We start from the raw sequence: 24,047 nt of genomic DNA on the forward strand, positions 1-24,047 counted from the left end.
TCTATAACTGTCCTTCGAGTTTCTTTTCATGTCCCCTTGTATTTTTCTTATCCCAATTTAGCAAGTCCTCGCTATCAAGGACTTCCTTCCCTTTCATGATTCTGTAGATGGTCAGCAGGTCACCTCTTTCTCTTCTTTGTTCCAGAGTTGGTAAATTCAGTTTTGACGATCTCTCCTCGTATGACAGTTTTGAAAGTGTTGGGGCCATCTTCGTAGTTGTTCTCTTGATTCTTTCAATTTTCTTTGCATTCTTTTTGATACTGGGTGACCATAGTATCAAGCATACTCCAGTCTAGGCTTTATTAATGTGACTAGTATTTTTTTTTACCAATTCTTCATCCAAATAGGTAAAAGCCACCCTTATTGATTTTAGCAAGTTGTAGGATTCTCCAACAATTTTGTTTATCCGTTTATCAGAGGACATGTTTTTTTTTTTTTATTATTATTATAGGTTTATTCAACAATATTAAATACAATTAGACATACATATATACATTTTTTTTTTTACAAAATTGGTAGTTGATTTGTGATGATTACTCCTAGGTTTTTCTCAGATCCCACTTTCTTTATTTCCTTTCTTCTGATTTTATATTGTCCTGATATTCTTTTTTTACTTTTCCAAATTCCATTATCCTACATTTCTTTATGTTGAAGTCTACTTCCCACTTCTGACTCATTTCCAAACCTTTTTGGGTCTCTCTGCAGTGATTCCCTTCATCCCAATGCTGTATTTTTCTCTAGTGAAAACCAACTTGAAGCCTTTCTAAATTTTCTATGTACAGTGAGACCTCTCACTAACGGACGTTAATTAGCAGTGTTTGTGGTGTTTTCGCTGTGTTTTCAGTGTTTTTGGTTCCGTTGTTTAGTGCGTGCAATCACTGCCACCAAAAACCACTCCAAAACACTGAAAACACCGCAAACACAGCTAATTAACATCCGTTAATGAGAGGTCTTAATGTACTCTATATTTCCATGCCGTAGTTTCAGCATTTCCTGTTTATTTTTAAGTTTAACCATTCACTTATCTATAGAATAGCTTAGGTTGATCTTTACATTTTTCTATGACGTCTTTTTTGTAGTTTCTTTTTTTCTCTCTGCACACTTTAAAATATTCATTTATTTGGTTGATATACATTTGCCACTTTCCAGATTTTCTTCTATCTTTTATCCATCTTTTCCAAGCTTTATCCCTTCTATCTTTCGCCTCACTGCATCTTTTGTTGAACCAGTACTTAATGTACACCTTTTTCTGTTTCTGCCTTAGTACATATTTATCCACCCCTTCATTATAAATTTCCATCAAAGCATCAAAATCATCCATTTCTCTTCCACTTGTCTCTTCATTGTAGAATTTGTTCAAATTTGCATCTTGAAAGAATTTCTTAAGTTTCCCAAAGTCAGTTTTATTGTACATCAGTCTTCCTTTTCTGTATCTCTCATTTCTTTCTATATATAATTCCTCTTTTAGCTCAAATTCAATTAATATGTGATCACTCTTCCCAAATGGTGTCTTGTATTCAATTTTATCCACAATTTCAGGTTCTGTTATAAACATTAAATCTAGTCTCACTGGTTCTTCATTACTTCTATATCTGGTATTTTCTTTTACCTATTGTGTCATTGTATGTTCTATAGTCATGTCAAGTATTACATTTAACCATAGATCCACTCCACCTTTCACTGTCATCTCTTCCTAACAGATTTCTTTGCAGCTAAAATCTTCCAAAAGTACCAGGTTACCTCCATCCTTCAGCATCTCATTTAATGAATGCCTTGTATCTTCTAACAATTTTGAATGCTTGCCATCTTTCCATGAGCCCATTTTTGGGGGCATTTAAATCACTATAAACTTTCTACTTATGTTGCCATCTTCAACTTTTACCATGATCATTTCCACACTATTTTTACCCTCCGTTACCTTCATCACATTTGTTTTTCTTGGCCAAAAACATGACTCCTATGCCCTGTTTCTCATCACTCCCACTCCTCTCTCAGCTGCTTGTACTCCTCCTTTTCTTTCTCGTTTAAGCAGTTCACCTTCCATCCTTTTCCTCTTTCTCCATCTATCCTCCACTCTCAACTTACCTTCCACCAAAAAATGATCAGATATTCCCCCCACTCTCTCCCCTTAGAATATGTACAAATTGTACATCCTTAACTCTTCCTACTGTTATCCTGGTTACCACTATATAAACCTGCACTTATTCTCAACTACCTCTTCTTGTAAATCTTTCTAGACTGCCACCAAATGCTTCAATCTCTCTTTAGAATCAATCATAACAAGGTGGGATAATAGAAGTTAAAAGTGATCAATATTCTTTTGTGGAGATTTGTCTCCAATCATAAAAGAAGGTTACATGACTAGTTTGTAGGGGAGCCATATTGACGGCATAATACTTACATAGTCAGTACTGTACTTCATATGGGGGGGGGGGGAGAAGTGTGTGTGAATATTTTGATGCAGCCCAAAGGGATTTCTCCCTGTCTTACTCTTTTTCTGCACGAAGGGCAGAGAGGGGAGTCACCGATTAAATGAAGCAGCCTTGCTATGGATGTGCTGTGTCTTGCTACATTGCTTCTGACCCAGGGCAGTAGGCAAGATGCAGGGATGACCTATCATCAGGAGCCAAGAAAAGCGGGGGAGAGGGGTGATGAGCGAGTGTGGATGAAGTGGGTGGGAGTGAATTTATGCCTTTGACTTTAGCTACCTCCCTTGTACGGGGGTAAAAGCTATCGGTATATGTATGTACATTATACATCTACATACCAAGGCTTCTTCCCCCTTGTTAGGGAGATAGCCAGCCAAGGCAAACACCCATCCCCACCCATCCAATTCCCATCTATCACTCATTTCTTTCCCTTTCATCTTAGCTCCTTGTATATGAAAGGTCATCTTTGTCTCCTGTCCACTGCCAGGGTTAGAATCAATGCATCAAGACAGCACTTCCACAGCAGGGTCACCTGCTTCATTTACACAATGACCCTCCCTCATCCCTCATTCAAAAATACACACAAACACCAAAGGTCTTTTTCAAAGTATACACCCCCGTTAGATAAAATAACCAACTGAACATCTCTCCCATCTTAGAACTGCATATACTATGTACATGTGTTGATAAAGTGCATGAATATGAAAAAATTGTGGGTGGATATGTGCATATAACGCAAGGTAAGAAAGTTACATCATCCAGTATTTCAAACTTTCCAAATAGTATTCAGATTTACTAGAATGATATAAATAAAGCATTACTGGGTGCCCTATATAAAACATACAAATCACACAAGCAAAAATCAATATTCAAATGTAAAATCCATTTGAATTTTGAGATCTTACTAGGTGGAAAATATACCATCAATGGCTTCCTCCCCTTACAAAGGAGGTAGCCAGCCAAGGCATGCACTCGTGAAACTTTAATTTACACATGTCTGTCAGCAACATATTTACTAGACTTACTATTACTGATACTAAACCAAAAGCCAAACCAGCTAATACTGTATACCAATGACAGCAAAATACAGCTGAAAGACCATCATACCATTTCACTAACATCCTGCTGAATGGGGAGTTTAGGATCCTGTGACATGAAAATCAAACATCCTTTTAATGTTAAATCAATTGCAAACAAGTGCACACACAGTTATGAATGATAATCTTATGAATATATTTCTCTGATTTCAAAATCAAACAAATTCATACAGAAAGTTTCATAGTTTCATCTATTACATTAAGTAAAAATACACTTTCAAATAAAATTAAACAACTAATGTAATCAAAATATGAAACCATGAGAGAAGTATTACAATCAAAACATGCATGGACATGAAAAGTGACTACATAATCTCATACCATTCTTTATTCCACCCAAACATTTCCTTGCTTTCTTTATTCTTATAATTCACTTCTACATCCATTCCTCCATTTACTGCCACACATGACCCCAAAAACTTTCAACTATCCACTTCTGCCTCTCACTCTCCACACACTCATTAAATTTGTCACTTTCACCAGTCCTTGCACATCTCATCAATTTACTTTAGTCCACTTTCATTCAACTTTCCTCTCACATACCCTTCCAAACTCAATTAACCATTTGCTGTTCCATAAAATGACCTACAAAGGCAGCACCATTCACAAATACCCGGTAACCAGTTCAGTTTATGTTCTCCCATTCTCACCCACCAATTCCAGATATCACTAAGCACTTTTGGATTTACCTCCTTCACCACCCCATTCGCTTAGGTGCGCAACCATAGCAACATTACACAACCATAATGGAGCCCCACATTCATCCCAAACCATTCATTCTCTTCATTCCCAACCTTCACAGATGCCTTACTATGCATGTATTTTTTTTACTACTGCATTCAACAGACCCTCTATCCCACACATTTGTAATACATTTTACAGTTTTTCTATTTGCCCAACCATATGCCTTTTCAGAGTATATGAAAGCTTAAAAAACACCCTTACTTTTGCTATGTACTTTTTATACACCTGTTTTATCCCTTTTATCTATGCACCCTCTTCCTCTGTTAAGCATACACTGCTCTTCTCCAGTCATTCCATCTGTTCTTTTCCTAATTTTCTCAACACAACCATGCACCTCACCAAACACATTCAACAGAATGATCTCTCTGAAACCATTACATTCATATTGGTCTTCATTCCAATTGTACAACAGGACATCACACAACACTCCTCCAATCTACTGGTGCACTTCCTTCAATTAGACACACATTGAATGATTTCACTGCCCAATGCACTATTACTATTTTACCATTTGCAAGACATTACACATGATATCCATTTATTCTAGGTGCATTTTTAGCTTCTATTTCTTTCAATACTACTTGTAGCTCCTCTTTTGTACTACTCTTACTCTCCTCCCCATCAGTCATTCCCTGACAATATACAAGTTTATTATCAGATCCAAGATATTTCTATCATTTGTCATGCCAAAATTATCATCCTACAAGATACTATACACCAATTGTGAAGTCTTCTACTTACCCTACCATAGGACTGCTGGTACTTCAGCAAAATCTGCTGCCGTTGGATGTTGGTACGATTGGCTAAGATGTGAATGATAGCTTTCTCATCTGTCCCAAACCCCTTCATAGCCTTTCGCAGACTTGAGGCATCAGTACTAGCATCAAATGAACCCAAAGACTTGATTGTTGGGATTTGCTGTAAGAAAAGAAAGTCAGATAAGTACTACAATTTCTTGGAAAAGGTTAACAGCCTAAATAACAGTCACATTAGCCACTTTGTGGCTTAGATTTGTGCTACAACCAAACAACTTTGTTCTACAGAACCAGGGCTTCAGGAAGGTCCAATTACAGGTACCTAATGGTAGTGGTCCTGCAAGAAGAATGGCAGAGAATCATATTCCTGCTACCCATTTTCAAATCCCATCAACCTATCTTGGACAGGGTAGATAAAATTCTTTCATAACACAAACTGGGAAAAATTCCTAAAGGAAGAAATACGGATGGAAGAGAAATGGAATATACTAAAAGAAATTTATAATGAGGGAGTGAACAAACATGTACCACAACAAAAGCAAGAGAGAGTATACATAAAAAACTGGTACAACAAAAAATGTAGCGAGGCTAAGGATAGAAGAGACAAAGCTTGGAAAAGATGGAAAAAAGACAAAAAAATTAGTAAATGGCAAACATACATCAAACTAAGAAATGATTATGTAAAAATATGCAGAGATGAAAAGAGAAACTATAAAGAGAAATAATAGAAAAAAGCAAGGAACCTAAACTATTTTACAGGTAAGTAAATGGTAAACTAAAAAATAAACAAGAAATGGAGAAGCTGTGCCAAGGAAATTATGAATATACAGAACTAGAAATGGCTGAAATTATGAGCAATCATTTTAAATCTGTATTCACAATTGAAAATTCACCTGTGAGGGAAAAAGAGAGAACCCCCCCCCCATGAAGGAAATAACTAACACAAAAGGAAATCAGAGACCAAATAAAAAAATCTTGATGTCAGAAAATCACATGGTCCAGATGGAATTGCAAATTGGATACTGAAAGAATGCATAGAGGAGTTCAAGGGCAATATATACAATATAAATACTCACTCAAAGAAGGAAAGGTACCACAGGACTGGAAAAATTCAAATATTGTACCAATATATAAAGAGGAAACAAGGAAAATCCAACCAACTACAGACTGGTCTCCCTGACAAGCACAGTAGCAAAAATATGTGAAAAAGTTATCAAAAGTACATGGGTTAAACATCTGGAAGAAAAAACTATACTGAATCCAAATCAATTTGGATTTAGACAAGGAAGATCATGTACAACAAACCTGATCTTCTATTCGAGACTAATAGAGATAACACAAAAGGATGAATGGGCAGACTGTCCCTTTCTAGACCTACAAAAAGCATTTGATTAGGTACCACACAAGAAACTAATAAGAAAAATAGAATCAATAGGTGGCATCAGAGGAAAATTATTGGAATGGATGGAAGACTTCCTGACAGGGAGAAAAATGAGGGTAGTAATTAGAGACAAATACTCGAATTGGGAAGAAATGATAAGTGGTGTACTGGCTCCAATCATGTTTGCCATATATATAAATGACACGGATGAAGGAGTAGAGTGTTATATGAATTTCTTTGCAGATGACACAAAAATACTAAAGAAATTAAGAACAGAGGAGGATTGTGAATCTTTATAGTTAGACCTGGACAAAATCTGGAAATGAACTCAAAAGTGGGAAGTGAACTTCAATATCAAGAAGCGTAGTATAATGGAGTTTGGAAATAGTAAAAACAGAATATCAAGAAATTATAAAATTGGTGAAGTAGTAAAAAAAGTGAACTCTGAAAGAGACCTTGGAGTAATAATCAGCAGGAGTGATATGGCAGAGGTTCATGCAGTTGTATGAATCATGGAATGCTAAGGAGGCCTTTGTTCAGCAGTGGACTCAGGATGGCTGATTTGACTTATCATAATATATATTTATATATACATATACATATACACACACACATACATACATATATATATACATATATATACATATATACATATATATATATATATATATATATACACATACACAGACATGACAATTGAATAGTCACCAAGAGAAATGGTTTGATTTATTAAACAAGCAATTGATACAATTAAAATGCTTATAAATGGTCACAATGTGAATAACTAATACTTGGTTGACATCCCCTTTGCTTTTTTCAATGCAAGAACCTTTCTAGGCATGCTAGTGATTAGTTCACTGATATCATCATGAGGGATTTCTTGCCACGTTTCCCATAATAATCCTAAGAGTTTGGGTTTTGAAGATGGCTTCCTGTTCTTTTAGCGAAGTTGTCGGTTTAATATGCCCCAGAGGTGTTCAATAGGGTTCATATCCAGGGACTGACTTGGCCATGGAAGTTTCCTGATCCCATTTGGCTCAACCAATTTTGTGTTGTTTGAGCAGTGTGACAAGGAGCTCCATCTCCCATAAATAGGAAGACATTTTTACTCATTCTACCACTGGAGAGTATTGGAATGAGTCCTTCCTTTATTATAGAAACATATTTGACTGAACTGATGTTTCCTTGACACTCCACAAGCTCTGATCAACCATCACTCCAAATTGCACCCCACACCATTATTGAAATGACCCCATGTTAAACTGTTGGCTGCAGTCTTTTGAGGTCAAACTCTTGACTACAGAGTCTCCAGACCCACACTCTTCCACTGTCAGAAAATAATGCAAATCGTGACTCATCAGAGAAAATGACAGTGCTCCAAAAGGCCACAGGTCTCTCCACCATCTCAACAGCCCAATCCTTTCTGCACTTGATATTGGCTGGACGAAGGAGTGGTTTCCTTCTTGCAGCTCTGCCATAGTAACCCAGCTTGTAGAGATACCTCACAGCTGTTATGGGACTGACATCAGCTTGTGCTGCTATGTCAGAGGTCTTGCAATGTGGGTCCTCTTCGACATTTCTTTTGACAAGACACAAGGTTCCTTCTGACGGCCCATGACGACATTTTGTGCCCTTCTTGTCCTCTCTGGTGAATTGTACGATCACTCTATTAACAGTAGAAAGGGGCATTGATAGATTTTCTGATATTTTGCATTGACCAAGTCCATTTTCATGTTGACCCACAATACGACCTCGCTGAAATTCAGATATGTCTACTGCTCCTTTGGTTCGTGGCATCCTTGATTAACCATGTATGTAATCTGAAACCTAAATCTAGGTAAATATAACATATTAAGTAAATCTGAATAGCATTAAGCATTAAATAAGAGCAGAAATGCATTTTTCTTGGTGTCTATTCAATTGTCATGTCTGTGTGTATATTATATATATATATATATATATATATACACACACACACACACACACACACACACACACGCACACACACACACTTCAGCGAATGGACGGCTTGGATGACGTTCTGAAGAAAACTGAAGTCTGTGGATCCCAACGCAAAGAGAAGTGCCTAGTGTTTTTACAGGGTGGGGGGGGAAATTGCTCGTGGAGTAGTGGGAAAGTAGGGAAAGAGGAAAAGGGGAGGGATTACTGAGGGAAATGGAAGGAAATGAGGAGGGAGTAGACTTGGCCCAGCCAGACAAGCGAAAGGTAAACAAAAGGCTGAGTGAGGATGAAATGTCTAATAAAAATGTAAAGATTAGAAGTATAGAGAGGAGCAATACAGTAGAAAGTGACGAGAATATGTTCCAGGGATTTAAAGAGGGTGGGGGGGACACAACCCCTCCCCCCCGACTGATAAGACTAGAGGAGAGAGTTGATAAGGTGATAGAGGACTTGGAACGTAAGTTAGGTAATGTTGACTCCATTTTCCAAAGAATTGAAAGGTTGGAACAACTAGAGAAGGCAAACAGAAACTTAACTGAAGAAATAGAGGACCTAAAAAGACAGTTAGGAAATGTAAAGGAGGAGAATGAGAAATTGAAGAAGAATAGTAATGAAAACAGAGAGAAAATAGATACAGAAGCTAAAAATTGGAGGACAACCCAAGAAGGGAATAAGGTCTCATTCACTGACATAGTCAAACAGCAATTGAAAGAACATAATGAAGACTCAGTTATTAAAGAAGACAGAAGGAGAATATAGTAAGAGAATTAGCTGACAAAAAGAAATGTATAATTATATTAGGAATGGAAGAGAAACATAACCCAGATAGAACCGCAAGAATCAAGGAGGAAAATGAAAGAGTAAGCAGTTTATTAAAATTAGTCCAGGAAGATGAACCAGAAATTATAAAGGAAATTGAGGAAAAATTCAGACTCGGAAAATATAGTACAGATAAGACCAGACCAATTAAGATTAAATTCAGGTCACAAACAACGGCAGAGAAAATTCTATCCAAAACAGGGAAACTAGCAACAAATGATCAATATAAAAAGGTATGGATAAAAAGAGAAATGAATAAGGAGGAAAGAGAGGCAGAAAAGCAGAAAAGACTTGAAGCTAAGGCAAAAAAACGAGGAAAGAACGGAGTCAGAGAAAGAGAGATTCTATTGGAGAGTAGTGAACATGAAAATAAAGCAGTTCGACATACAAAAGAAAAACATAAGGGAAACAGAGAACACAATGGAAGTGGCAGAAAACTAAGAGCGTCTTACACAAATATAGATGGATTGATAACAGGATTGAATGAACTGAATGATTATTTGAAAGAAAAAGAACCGGACATAATGGGAATTGTAGAAACAAAATTAAAAGGCCCACTACCACCCAACAGTGTAGGACATGATGCATACAATTATTGGATTAGAAACAGAGAGAAAAAACAAGGGGGTGGAGTTATGTTCCTGACTAAGAAGGATATAAACGTGAAAGGTGTCATATATGGAAAGAATACAGTAGAGATGATTATGATAGAAGTGGAAGACCGAGATAAGAAGAGCAGAAAATTTGTGATCAATTATGTGCCTCCGAAAACAGCCTCATGGGAGGAGAGTGAACATAAAAGTATGTTAGAGGACACAAAGATAGCATTAACTAAAATAATGGAAGACGGAGGAAGAATAGTTATGATGGGCGACTTTAATTGCAAAGAAATCTGCTGGGAAGAAATGACAGTAAAGAGTGGTGATGACTCATGGGGAAATGCTCTACTTGAGATGATTACTGACCATTCAATGACACAATGGATACAAGAGAACACTAGGTATAGAAATGAAGAAGAACCATCGAGGCTAGACTTAATAATTACATCTGAACCTAGAATAGTGGACAAGATTGAATATAAAACACCAATAGGTAAAAGTGACCACATATTGATTGAACTGGAACTTAATGAAGAAAAATATATGAAAAGAAATGAACAATATAGAAAAGGAAGAATGATGTATGAAAAAACAAACTTTGATAAAATAAGAGAATTCTTTCAACAAGAAAACTGGGAAGAAATATACAAAGAAGAAACATCAGTGGAAGAGAAATGGAATATTTTGACAAAAATTTACAAAAAAGGAGTGGAAAAGTATGTCCCAAGACAAAAACAAGAAAAAGAATATGTAAAATGCTGGTAAAACAAAAGTTGTAGGGAGTTAAAAGACAAAAGAGACAAAGCCTGGACCAGATGGAAAAAAGACAGAAGACCTGAAAAATGGAAAATATATACTGGTTATAGAAATGAATATGTACAAAAGTGCAGAGAGGAAAAAAGAAAATATGAAAAAGATGTTATAGAAAAGTGTAAAGATCAACCAAAACTATTCTACAGATTTGTAAACAATAAACTGAAAACCAAACAAGACTTGGAGAAATTAAGACAAGGAGGAGTTGAATACACTGAGGAAATGGAAATGGCAGAAATTATGAACAAACATTTTAAATCAGTGTTTACAAGGGAAAATATACAACCTGAAGAGATTGAGTGGAAAGAAAAAGTCCCCCCTATGGAAGAAATAGAAGTAACAAAGAATGAAATATTGACACACTTGGGTAATTTTGATGTCAGAAAATCGCATGGGCCAGATGAAATAGCAAACTGGATTCTGAAAGAATGCAGGAATGAACTGGCAGACAAAATACATAGCATAATAAGCAGTTCCTTAAAAGAAGGAAAAGTTCCAGAAGATTGGAAAAAAGCAAATATAGTACCTATATATAAAGGAGGAAATAAAGAAGACCCTACCAACTATAGACCAGTCTCTCTAACAAGTACAATAGCAAAAATATGTGAAAGAATTATCAAAAATAGATGGGTAAAATACTTGGAAAAAAACAACGTACTAAATCCAAGACAATTTGGATTCAGACAAGGACGATCATGCGTCACCAATTTAATATGTTTCTATTCAAGGCTAATAGATATAATACAAGAAAGAGATGGATGGGCGGACTGTGCATTTCTAGACCTAAAAAAAGCTTTTGACAAAGTACCACATAAGAAGTTGCTTAAGAAATTAGAATATGAAGGAGGAATACAAGGTAAATTGCTAAATTGGATGGAAGACTTTTTGCAAGAAAGAAAAATGAGAGTAGTGATAAGAGATCAGCACTCAAAATGGAATGAAGTAATAAGCGGTGTCCCGCAGGGAACAGTTCTGGCCCCAATAATGTTTGCTATATATATTAATGATATGGATGAAGGAATTGAAAGCTATATGAGCTTCTTTGCAGATGATGCAAAACTACTGAAAAGAGTGAAAACTGAAGAAGATTGTGAATCACTACAGAGAGATCTAAATAAAGTACAAGAATGGAGTAGGAAGTGGGAGATGGAGTTCAATACAAAAAAGTGTAGTATAATGGAGTTTGGAAAAAGCAAAAACAGAATAACAGGATCATATAATTTGGGAGAAGAAGGAATAAAAAAAGTAGAAAATGAGAAGGACCTGGGAGTCATTGTTATGAATAATATATCACCTGAGAAACATATAAATAAGATTTTTGGAGAAACTTATAATTTAATAAGAACAATCAAAGTGGCATTTACATACCTGGATGAAGAAATGGTGAGGAAAATCCTAATCACCCTGATAAGACCAAGATTGGAATATGCAGCAACGATATGGTCACCAAGTACAAAAAAATGTATAAAAAAACTAGAAAGAATACAAAGAGCAATCACAAAACTGGCACCAACACTCTCAAAACTATCATATGAAGAGAGACTACAAAAACTTAAACTACAGACACTAGAGCAAAGAAGAGAGAGAGGAGATTTGATAGCTATTTACAGAATCATGAAAGGCATAGAAATTACTGATAGAGAGAATCTGATAAAATGGGATGACAGAAATACAAGAGGACACGGAAAGAAAATAAAAAAAGACAGCTATAGAAGAGATTTGAAAAAGAACAGCTTTCCTCACAGAGTAATAGACAGTTGGAACAAGTTAGATGAGAAAGTGGTGTGTGCAAAAACAATACATGAATTTAAAAATAGTTTAGATAAAATGAGATATGAAAACGGGACCCCACGAGCATAGCTCCCCTTCCCGTAAAATACAACTAGGTAAATACAACTAGGTAAATACACACATACCTATGCATATACTGTTAGGTACTGATAAACCAATACTTCAGTCTGAAATGATGACAAGAATTTGTAGATCACAGAGGAGGAAGGCAAGGTAGAATTTGGTTGGGTAAAGCAAATGTCAACGCTGGGGGGTGGGAGCCTTACTGGAGCTATATGAGGAACGACTTGGGTGGGGCGCACCATTAGTAGCGATAGGAAACTAGACAGATCCACCCTGTGCGCGTGTAGCCTAAGATAATTCGTGTTAAATGTCACTATCCCATGCTGTCAGTGCATAAAATGCGAAAAGTTTCAAACTGCAAGAGAGGACGACTGGTACAAAGGTCGACGTTATATATATATATATATATATATATATATATATATATATATATATATATATATATATATATATATATATATACTCTTACACACTCCCCATGGCATGGTTTTGATTTTAGAATTTTGTAATTTATATGGCAGATGTATCAACACTATTTTGCTGATCAAAATTCGCACTTGTGCAGCGTTCATTCTCAAGCAGCGCTCTAGCTCACGCTGACGCCCACTCCCTACGCACATTTTTTTTTTAATGGCTGCGGTATGGCGAGCATTTACTTTTTCTGGCCTTGTTCTTATCAGATATTCTATGTTGCTGATAACCACCGCATGAAAACAAATTCCACATTATCACTGTAGTGGAGTTCGATGATGTTCACAAAATTTCATATTGGCGCAAGCAGCGCCATGTTGTCTAATCTGGAAGGAAGCGCCGAAAAACTAGACCATGGATACATTACCGTAAATGAAAGTTTAAAACAAAACCACGGTGCTACGCTAATGTCTGCCTTTCGTCCTTAATTGAAAAGTATATATTCAATAGCGTGTCCTCTTACACGCTGTCTGTAATCCTATGATCAAGTGATGGTAGTAAACAGTAAGCTTACTGTTCTACAAGAAGAAGCATACTGTACGAACATATTTTTTCTTTCTTTTTACGTTACACCTCGTCGTCTACCTGGCCCAATACCAATTACTGAACAGGAAAGTGATCAGCAGATGTTTGAGAAGCGAGATATACTGCTGGACTTCGGATACAAATGCAGGGAGAAATTATCCAATACTTACTCTTCGAGCCGTCCGAGCTCCCTCTCTCACCCCCCTTAAGGGAGAGAGAGGAGGCAACGCAACGCAGGATACACTTATCATGCCATCAGTCTCCTGAGCCTAATCACATACCTCAATATATATCCCTAAAAGCGTCCAGTGGCAATAGCTCCCTTTAATACACAGCTAATAATTTTCCAGCAGACTTTTCTTCCCCTCCCACAAACACCAATCCCGCACGAGCGGTTAGGTTTTTCTAGGTTGGTTCATAGTACAACCGACAAACGCTCCTCATCCAGACAGGGTCATCCATGTCAGGACTGGCAGCGAATATAGACACCATAACCAAACATCAAGGATCACCTACTGACGCCACTTTGGCCTTATAAACGGAACAAGTTCTGCCGTACAATACGCGTGGTTATACATTTGCTCGCGTAACGTTTTGGCTGTGGGCCAAAACCATGAGTCGCCAGAGGCAAGGTCTCCTGACTTGGTAGTTCGCTCTCTTGCTACAGACAGCCAATCCGAGAGCTCCCTACGCTCGTCCTGTAGAATCGATAGCAAACAAGGGCACACTCTGTCTCGACACTTTATGTGGAGACCATCCGGAGACGTGCACGACCAGTACACAAACTTTTTGAATTTGCTATCCCTTGTGTAATTACCACTTAAATATAAATACTATAAATAAATAAAACCAATAAATTAATCAATTAATCAACAAAATCAGCAAATTATCCAGTTATGGTAAACGAGGTAACACAGAAAAATAAAATGGTTAGGAAAAGGTGTATATTAAGTGCTGTTTTAAAAGGAGGTGCAGCATAGTGAAAGAAAAGATAAAGCTTGGAAGAGATTGAGAAAAGACAAAAACCTAGAAAGTGGCAAATATGTATTAATTAATTAAATGAATGTAAAAATAAGCAGGGAGGGGAAAAAACTAAGAAAAAGGCAGAAAATTGTAAGGATAAGCCAAAACTATTCTAGATATGTGAATGGTAAACTAAAAAACAAACAGGAAATAGTGAAACTACGCCAAGGAAATATGGAATACACAGAAGATACAGATATGGATGAAGTCGTGAGAAAACACTTCAAGTCTGTTTTCACTAGAGAAAATGTACAACATCGGGATGAAGGGAGAGAAGTGAACTCCCCCCCCCCCATGAAGGAAATAATAGTATCACGGAAATAAATAATGAACCAAATAATGAACCTTGATGTCAGGAAATCGCACGGCCCATATTGAATAGGAAACTGGATATTGAAAGACAAAATATATAACATAAAAAGTTGCTCACTCAAAGAAGGAAAAATATCATATTTGAAAAAATTATGATATAGTACCAATTTATGGAGGAAATGAGGAAGACCCAACAAATTAGACAAGTTTCCCTTACAAGCACAGTAGCCAAAATTTGTGAAGTTATAAAAAGTACATAGATGAAATATTGGAGGAGAACAGTATACTAAATACGAGATTTGGTTTTATACAAGATCATGTACCACAAATTTTATCCGTTTTTACTCAAGACTACTAGATATAATACAGAAAAGGGACGGATGGCCTGATTGTGCTTTCCTAGATCTACAAAAAGCTTTTAATAATATCCCCCCCAAAAAAAAATATATATATATATTAAGAAAACTGGAAACCATGGGAGGGATACAAGGTAAACTACTGAAATGGATGGAGGACTTTTTGCATGGAAGAAAAATGAGAGTAGTGCTCAGAGAGAAGATTTCTACTTGGAAAGAGGTGATTAGTGGAATTCCATAGGGATTAGTATTGGCTCCAATAATCTTTGCTATTTATGTGAACAACATGGATGAGGGTGTGGAATGTTACACAAGCTTCTTTCCAGATGACGCAAAACTGTTAAAGAGAGTGAGTACTGAAACGGACTGTGATTCACTGCAGAGAGATCTGAACAGGGTTTGGGAATGGGAGTCAGAAGTGGGAGGTGAACTTCAACATTCAGAAATGCAGCATAATGGAATTTGGAAAAGTAAAAAAAGGATATCAGGACAATATCATTGGTGCAAAGTAAAGAAAGTGTGATCTGAAAAAGACCTGGGAGTAATCATCACAAAGGATACATCTCCTGACAAACAGATAAAATTGTCGGCGAAACCTATGACTTGCTAAGATCAATAAAAGTGGCTTTTACTTACTTGGATGGAGAAATGGCAAAGAAAATACTAGTCACAAAGATAAGGCCAAAATTGGAGTACACAGCAAAAACTATGGTCACCCAGTACTAAAAAGAATACAAGGAAAATTGAGATAATCCAGAGAGCAACTACAAAGATGGCCCCAACACTATCCAAACTGTCCTATGAACACAGATTGTCAAAACGAGAACTACCGACTCTGGAACAAAGAAGATAAAGAGGCGACTTGTTGACCATCTACAGAGTTATGAGTCCTTGATAGAGAAGACTTACTAAATTGGGATAAGAGAAACACAAGAGGACATAGAAAGAAACTAAAAAAGGACAGTTATAGAAGGGACCTGAAAAAGAACAGCTTTCCCCATAGAGGATGTATGGAACACACTAGACAAAACAATAGTGTGTGCAATAACAATACACGAATTTAAGAGCAAAATAGATATGGTGAGATTTTCTTATGGTGTTGACTTGGATTATATATTTTTCTAGCTTGTTCCACAATTCTATATGGAAAGCTATAATTCCTGCCATATTTTAAAAAAGTTTCATTAACACTGACACTGTGGCATTCAGTACATTCCATCAAAAGCCAGGGTTCCTGACACTATGTCAATGTAGACAGGGTCGGGTCAGGCCAGGTCATGTCAACCTAGTCATTCCGAAGGTGACAAAAAGAAGCCAAATAACTATAGGCCTATAAGTTTGACTTCAATCGTAGGAAAAATAATGGAAACTATCATCAGAGATGCTATCGAACATCATTTAGAAAGTAACAGTTTGATAAATGATAGCCAGCATGGTTTCAGACGGAATCGTTCTTGCGTGACTAACTTACTCGAATTCTACAATACAGTTATCTCGAATTATGACAAAAGAAACAATATAGATTTAATATATCTAGACTTTGCAAAAGCTTTTGATACCGTCCCACACGAAAGACTAATTACTAAATTAGTTTTACACGGAATAAGTGGTAACCTATTAGGTTGGAGTAGTAATTGGTTGAATGGTCGAAAACAGAGAGTTGTTTTAAATGAAAAAACTTCTAGATGGAAAAATGTTACAAGTGGAGTTCCTCAGGGTTCCGTTCTTGGGCCACTTCTATTCATAGTATATATGATATAGACCATGGACTAAAATCTACTGTTTCTAAATTTGCTGATGATACAAAGCTGTGTTGAATGGCAAATGATCACTTAAACCAATTAGATATTCAAGAAGATTTAGATAAATTACAGCAATGGTCTGAAAGTAGCTAATGAAATTTAACACAAGTAAATGCAAGGTAATGCACATAGGTAAAAATAACACTAAGTATGATTACAAGTTATTTGGAAATTCGTTAACAAAAGTGGATAGTGAAAAAGATCTCAGCGTAATTATCAGTAATGACCTCAAATCATCCAAGCAGTGTATTTCAGCCTCTGAGAAAGCAAATAAGATTCTAGGACTGATTGCGCGATCTTTTGATTTCAAAAGTCCATCACTCATAACAAGCTATATAAATCCTTAGTTCGTCCACATTTGGAATATGCTGTTTCCGTATGGTCACCGAATCTCATTAAAGACATTGACAGACTGGAAAAAGTACTACGGCGAGCCACAAAACTTATTCCGAATATCAAAAAATAAATCATACGAAAATCGACTAAAACATATGAATCCGTTTTCCCTAAAAATGCATAGACTCAGAGGTGACTTGATACAGGTCTTTAAGATTCTAAAGGGAATTGACAACATAAAGTGACAAAATTTTCACATTGAGTGAGAATCAGACAAGAAACAATGGTCTCAAACTGTCCGGAAATAGATTAAATTTGGAAGTAGGTAGAAACAACTTTGCCAACCGTGTAGTTAATGAATGGAATAAACTTCCTTCACAGGTAGTGCAATGTAGTTCAGTTCGAAGCTTTAAGAATCATTTAGATATACACCTAAGCAAGATGCTGTAATGATTATAATTTATCTTATATTATTTGTTTTTGTTTTGTTATCATTTGTCTGTTTTATTTTCATTTATTATTAGTTATGTCAATTTATTATTATTTACTATTTACCTGTTTGTTTATTATTCAACTATACCTATGCATTTATTTATGTATTCTATTTGTTATTTACATTATTATAGTTTTTATTTATCATTTTATTATCATTAGGATTTTTTTCGCATCCGACCTAGATATGGACCAAAAGGTCTCCTGTCGGCATGCTCCGCCTTTGTAATCCTTTGTAACTCGAAGCCTGGGAAGGGACCGTTCGGGTATGAATTCTATTGTTTACTTTACCGGCTCAAACACAACACTATTTAATTTCAACATCCTTTGGACACCGCGGGAGGAAGAACATGAGGAGGGGGAGGAAGAACAGGAGGAGGAGCGGTGCGAGTGACTGCCTGACCGCAAAACGCAATTTCAATGGAACTAGTCCACTGAAACCACCGCCACCCCCCTGAAACCCTATTCCCACAGTTCACTGACCCTCCTCGGATTCCATCAACATTCGAGCTCTACCGTGTGACCCTGGGAAACTAGTGCCCTCTGAGGCAAACACACGAACCGCAGCACCCTTCTATTTGGCCGGCGTGGACGATTGTGAGAGGAATGACATTGCATGTCAAAGGCACCTGTGTATGAAATATATAATATACACACATGCGCGCGTACACCCACACTTGCATATTTCCACATATTCTATACTGTACATGTGCGCACCTTCATCTGAAAGTACGTTTGCCCATTCACCCTTCATATGCCAACCCTTCGTGGCTTTATTCATGTAACTTTTCGCAGCTTTGAAGGGAACTCTTCTTTCAGTGGTACAATGAAACCACGAGCGTCTTCACTCGGGAAAAAAATCGTACATCAACTAAGAAGTCACGATTTGGGCATGGACCATCTATTTTGTGTGCGACTGTGTGAGATTGTTTGTGTGATTCAACCATGATCTTGGTTCACGTGCTAGAGTCGTGATCAACAGTTATCACCCTCCCGAACGAGAGCTTATAGCTTTTACTGTCCGATCAATGGGCAATTGTAAGTATTTAACCAATTATAATATACAGAAAACGAGTTAAACGCGTTGAATTCATTCTATTTTTCTCCGTCATAACTAGAACTGATATAAATTATGGATTTGTCTTGGGCAATAGCAACTTCTAAGCTATTCCAGCTGTTGCATCTCTATGGAAAAGTGCATTTCTTGACACTATCATTGTTTCTTCTCGTTCCCATAACCTGGTGACACTCATGTCTATCACTTTATTATTTTTAGTCCTCTTAATACTTTTACCAAATTACCCTTTAAATCCAATACGTTTAATCTGAAAGCCTGGGAACCAATCTTATTCAACAGCCTTCACTTTATGCGGAAAATCTACTGCTGCTACACAATCTCGCGCTGATATTCCATGACCTTCCTCTCCCTAAAACCGGAAAACCACTTTTATGTTTATCAGTAGTTTGTACATTACCTGGCCCACAAGCAGGCCGATAGCTGTTAGGTGATAAGCTATCTGTAATCCATACTCCTTCTCTCTATCTCTCTCTCTGTGTGTGTGTGTGTGTGTGTGTGTGTGTGTGTGTGTGTGTGTGTGTGTGTGTGTGTGTGTGTGTGTGTGTGTGTGTGTGTGTGTGTGTGTGTGTGCGCGCGCGCGCGCGGCGCGACATACTTTGTATATTAGAGATACTTTTTTCGAGGAGTGGGGGAGTGGAGGGGGGGGGGACTCTTGTACCTTCGCGAGTCAGTTTGTCCTCTCCCTCTTCTTCTTTTTCATGGCAGATTTCTTCCCTCTTTTTCCTTCTAATTCGTAGACTTCCTCTAAAAATTTGTCCCGGTTCATGCCTATATTACTTATTTTGTTGACTTGGCCTTGTTTTCTTTCTCCTTCCTTGGGGTCTTCGGGCTTCACCCTTTACACCTTTCCTCCTCCTCTCCTCTGTCTCCTGATGACCTGCCAGTCCTCTCTGTCTTTGACCTGACCTGTTTCCCTCAACGTGCCTCTCTTCTTTCCTCCTGTGTTGTTATTTCGAGGTTCTTTATTATTTCCAGTCCTGGCACTCCTCTTGTGACGTCTTGCGGTTTTCACTTGTTTATATATCTATTGATTTATCTATTCATACGTCGAGCTGTCATGTACTCTTTTTTGACGTGGATTCCTTGCTACTGCATACTTTAGGCGAGTCTTGCGTATCGTGTGATTATACCTTTGCACCGCGCGGCAGCTGAGGCCCAGCCAGTCGTCAAGACTCCCCCGCCATCCAGTGGCTTCACGGCGCGACGTGCGGCCCGGGGTTGAGGTTTCTGGTGGGGGGGACCGTTACCCAAAGACATCTTTATTCCTTTCTCCACTTTCTCTACTTCTAGCTTACGTGTTCCTGACGCCATACAGCGTCTCTCCCAGACATCAATAACATATTTGACCACCCTCTGAAAGCTAGATGTACCTTTCGCCCATAATTATAACTTACAAAATTAGCATTATCTGCATTTTGCCTGGAGTTTTATTACATATATAAACACAAAGGTATGATTGATCCTGGGGCAGACAATCACTCCCCACCCAGCCCACGGGGAAACTGGCAACTTCTTTTCAGTTAATACTGATAACCGTTCTCACTCACAAAAAAAAAAAAAAAAAAAAAAAATACGCTGTCCACTGATTACCGTTCTCGCGCCACCTCCCCCCAATATTATATATATATATATATATATATATATATATATATATATATATATATATATATATATATATATATATATATATATATATATATAATCTTTCTCCCCGGGGGAATTAAATGTTTCTCTTTGAAATCATCAATTATTTTCTGTACTCGGTCCCTCGCACCCCTACCCTTCCTATCTTTTCCTGGTGTGCTAATTGGTGGCATTCGTGTTCAGACGAGTAACTAGATCCCCACCACCACCCTCAGTTTTCTTTTTGTTTATACATCATTACGCTAAATTCTGGTGACTAGATACAGGTCTTTAAGATTCTAAAGTGAACTGAAAATATCGAGTGACGAAAATTTCAAACGGAACGCGAGTCGTCAGGAAGTAGATTTAATTTGGAAGTGGATTGACAACTTCGCCAACCGTGTAGTTAATGAATGGCATAAACTTCCTGCAGAGGCAGTGCAATGTAGTACAGTTCAAAGTTTTAAGATTCATTTAGATAAGCACCCTACGAAATATGTTGTAATACTTGCCATTTTTTCTTATTAGTTACTATTGCCTGCTTATTTGCATTATTATGTCTAATTATAAATGGTTATTTTGCCGTTTGTGAAATCATTTACCTTTATTTTATTCATTTATCTACTTCTTTATTTGTTTATTTTTTCAGCATTTGACCTACTTAAGGATCAAAGGTCTTCCGTCGGCATGTTCTTCCTATGTAACCTTTTGTTTTGTCGACTTCTAAATTTCTCATTACCTATCCTGAAAATACGTCAGATTCCACTGTTTTCCTCTTATCTAAGATTTATTTTTCGGGAATCTCCTCTGGGTATTATTTCATCTTCCTTCCTATTTCTTTCCCGAGTACATTCCGGGGGCGATTGTTAGTTGGAGCTTTCCTCACTCCTTCACCCGATTCGTATACGCCACCACCTGCCCCACCCAAGCGCCCTCATCATGTAACATCACTTCCACATTGGTGTGGCTGGGAATGCTATGCAGGTTGGTCCTCCTTGCTCATTTTCAGCCATTTCACCAGTCGACAATTCCTTGCTTCTACTGTCATACCATATTTTTTTTTTTGGGGGGGAAGAGGGGAAGAGGAGGAGGAGGAAAAGAAGGGGGATGGTGGAACAATAGAGGAGGAGAAAGAAGGGGGAAAGAGAAGGAAAATAAGGGAGAGGAGGAGAAAGAAGGGGGAAAGAAGGAAAATAAGGGAGAGGAGGAAAAGAAGGGAGAGGAGGAAAAGATGGGGAAGGAGGAAAAGAAAGAGAAGGAGGAAATGTGGGAGGAAAAGAGGTAGAGGAGGAAAAGAGGGGGAGGAGGAAAAGAGGGGAGAAGGAAAAAAGGGGAGGAGAAACAGGAGAACAAGGAAAATGAGGTAGAAAAGGAGGAAAAGCAGAAGGAATAGGAGGAAACAGATGGGGGAAAAGAGGAAGTTGAAAACGAGAAGGGGGAAAAGGAAAACGTTGAGGAAAAAGAGGAGGGGAGGAAAACGAGGACGACGACGCGGAAGAGGAAGAGAATGGGAGGGGGGAGAAGGAGAAAGAGAATGAAAAGAACGAAGAAGAGGAGGAAAATGGGGGCGAGGGCGAAAAGTACAAGGGTGATGAGGAAAAAATTAAAGCGAAGAGGAAAACAATGAGGGTAAAGAGGAAAACAATGAGGGTGGAGGAAAATAACGAGAGGATGTAAACGAGGGTGACGAAAATGAGGGGAAGAAAACAATGAGGGGAGGAGGGAAATGAGGGTGACGAGGAAAATAATGAGGATGAGGAGGAAAAGAATGAATATGAGGTGTAAAACAATAAAGGTAAAAAGGAAAAGAATAAAGGTAGAGTGAAGATAAGGAGGAAAGGAATGAAGGTAAGGAGGAAAAGAATGAGGGTGAGGAGGAAAAGAATGAGGGTGAGGAGGAGAAGAACGAGGGTGTGGAGTAGAAGAATGTGGGTGAGGAGGTTGAGAAGGAAGATGAGGAGAATGAAAAGGACGAGAGTGAGGAGGAAAAGAATGAGGGTGAGGAGGAATAGAACGAGGGTGAGGAGGAATAGAACGAGGGTGAGGAGGAATAGAACGAGGGTGAGGAGGAATAGAACGAGGGTGAGGAGGAAAAGAACGAGGATGAGAAGGAAAAGAATGAGGGTGAGGAGGAAAAGAATGAGGGTGAGGAGGAAAAGAATGAGGGTGAGGAGGAAAAGAATGAGGGTGAGGAGGAAAAGAATGAGGGTGAGGAGGAAAAGAATGAGGGTGAGGAGGAAAAGAATGAGGGTGAGGAGGAAAAGAATGAGGGTGAGGAGGAAAAGAATGAGGGTGAGGAGGAAAAGAATGAGGGTGAGGAGGAAAAGAATGAGGGTGAGGAGAAGAATGGGAGTGAGGAGAAGAATGGGAGTGAGGAGGAAAATGTGGGTGAAGAGGAAAAGAATAAGGTGAGGTGGAAAAGAGCGAGGGTGAAGGGGAAAATAACGAGGGCGAGGAAGAAAAGGAAGGCAAGAGGAAAAGGGATGGCGAAGAGGAAAAAAAACAGGGTCAGAAGAAGAAAAAAAAGAGGGAGAGAAGGAAAAGGAGGGTGAGGAGAAAATGAGGGGAAGTGGATAAGGAGGGGAAGAGGAAAAGGGGTGGGAGGAGTTAAAGGAGTGTGGAGGAGGAGGAGGAGAATGAAAAGGGGAGGGAGGATGAAAAGGAGGAGAATGAAAAGGGGAGGGAGAATGAAAAGGAAGGCGGAGGAGGAAAAGAGGGACGAAGAGGAGGAGATGGGAAAGGACACGATGAGTAGGAATACTAAAATCAGCTTACCGTGTAAGGAACCAGCGCTGCTGCCATGTTGGCCCTGGGAGCGCTGGACGAGGTGCTGTAGATAGAAGTGTTGCCAACGGGGCCACCCGGCTGGGGAGGGGGAGGGTACGACGACGACGGAGGAGGATACGGGGATCCCGAAGAGGGAGGATATGCTGCACCTCCTGGCGGGGCAGGATAAGGAGATCCCCCTGGGGGTGGATACTGGCCACCTGCCTGCGCGCCTGGGGGAGGGTAGGGTTGTCCCGTAGGCGGGTACTGAGATGCAGCTGGGTCGGGCGCTCCACCAGGTGGGTACTGGCTTGCAGGCGGGTAAGATCCAGCAGGCGGGTACGGAGATCCTCCAGGCACTTGCGCGGGTGCTCCCGCTGTAGGATAGGGCACTCCTGAAGTAGGATAGGGGTTTCCTGCCGGTGGGTAGGGCGCTCCTGTGGGTGGGTAGGGCGCTCCTGAGGGAGGGTAGGGCGCTCCTGAGGGTGGATAGGGCGCTCCTGTGGGTGGGTAGGGCGCTCCTGTGGGTGGGTAGGGCGCTCCTGTGGGTGGGTAGGGCGCTCCTGAGGGTGGGTAGGGCGCTCCTGTGGGTGGATAGGGCGAAGGGGGGTACGGCACTCCAGGGGCGGGTGGGTATCCTTGCTGGTTCGGATTCTGATGGGAAAAGGAGAGAAGGCAAATATCAACTTGGGCATAAAGAGAAGTCTGTTCGGTTGATGGGCAACTACATATGCTTGCAAACGCTCAACATCTACACTACGCTACCACATGAAAAAATGCATTCAGTGGTCGCTACAATATAGCAATAAC

General features: G+C 38.7%; 1 protein-coding gene across 2 annotated transcripts in view; it reads right to left on the reverse strand.

The window, feature by feature from the left end:
• The window catches only part of LOC143038059 (annexin-B12-like), a 43,434-nt gene that overhangs the window by 19,209 nt on the left and 178 nt on the right, over positions 1–24,047 (reverse strand). Inside the window, exons 2-4 of one of the 2 annotated variants that reach the window (XM_076206946.1) lie at positions 23,247–23,891; positions 5,012–5,188; positions 3,537–3,575 (exon numbers count right to left, since the gene is read on the reverse strand). In XM_076206946.1, coding sequence (XP_076063061.1) covers positions 3,537–3,575; positions 5,012–5,188; positions 23,247–23,891 — 861 coding nt within the window. The remainder of the gene's footprint in view (positions 1–3,536; positions 3,576–5,011; positions 5,189–23,246; positions 23,892–24,047) is intronic. The other variant, XM_076206947.1, reaches the window with a different exon arrangement.

Source organism: Oratosquilla oratoria, chromosome 23 (genome assembly GCF_046742065.1).
Source record: "Oratosquilla oratoria isolate Oo_2021 chromosome 23, ASM4674206v1, whole genome shotgun sequence".
NCBI lineage: Eukaryota > Metazoa > Arthropoda > Malacostraca > Stomatopoda > Squillidae > Oratosquilla > Oratosquilla oratoria.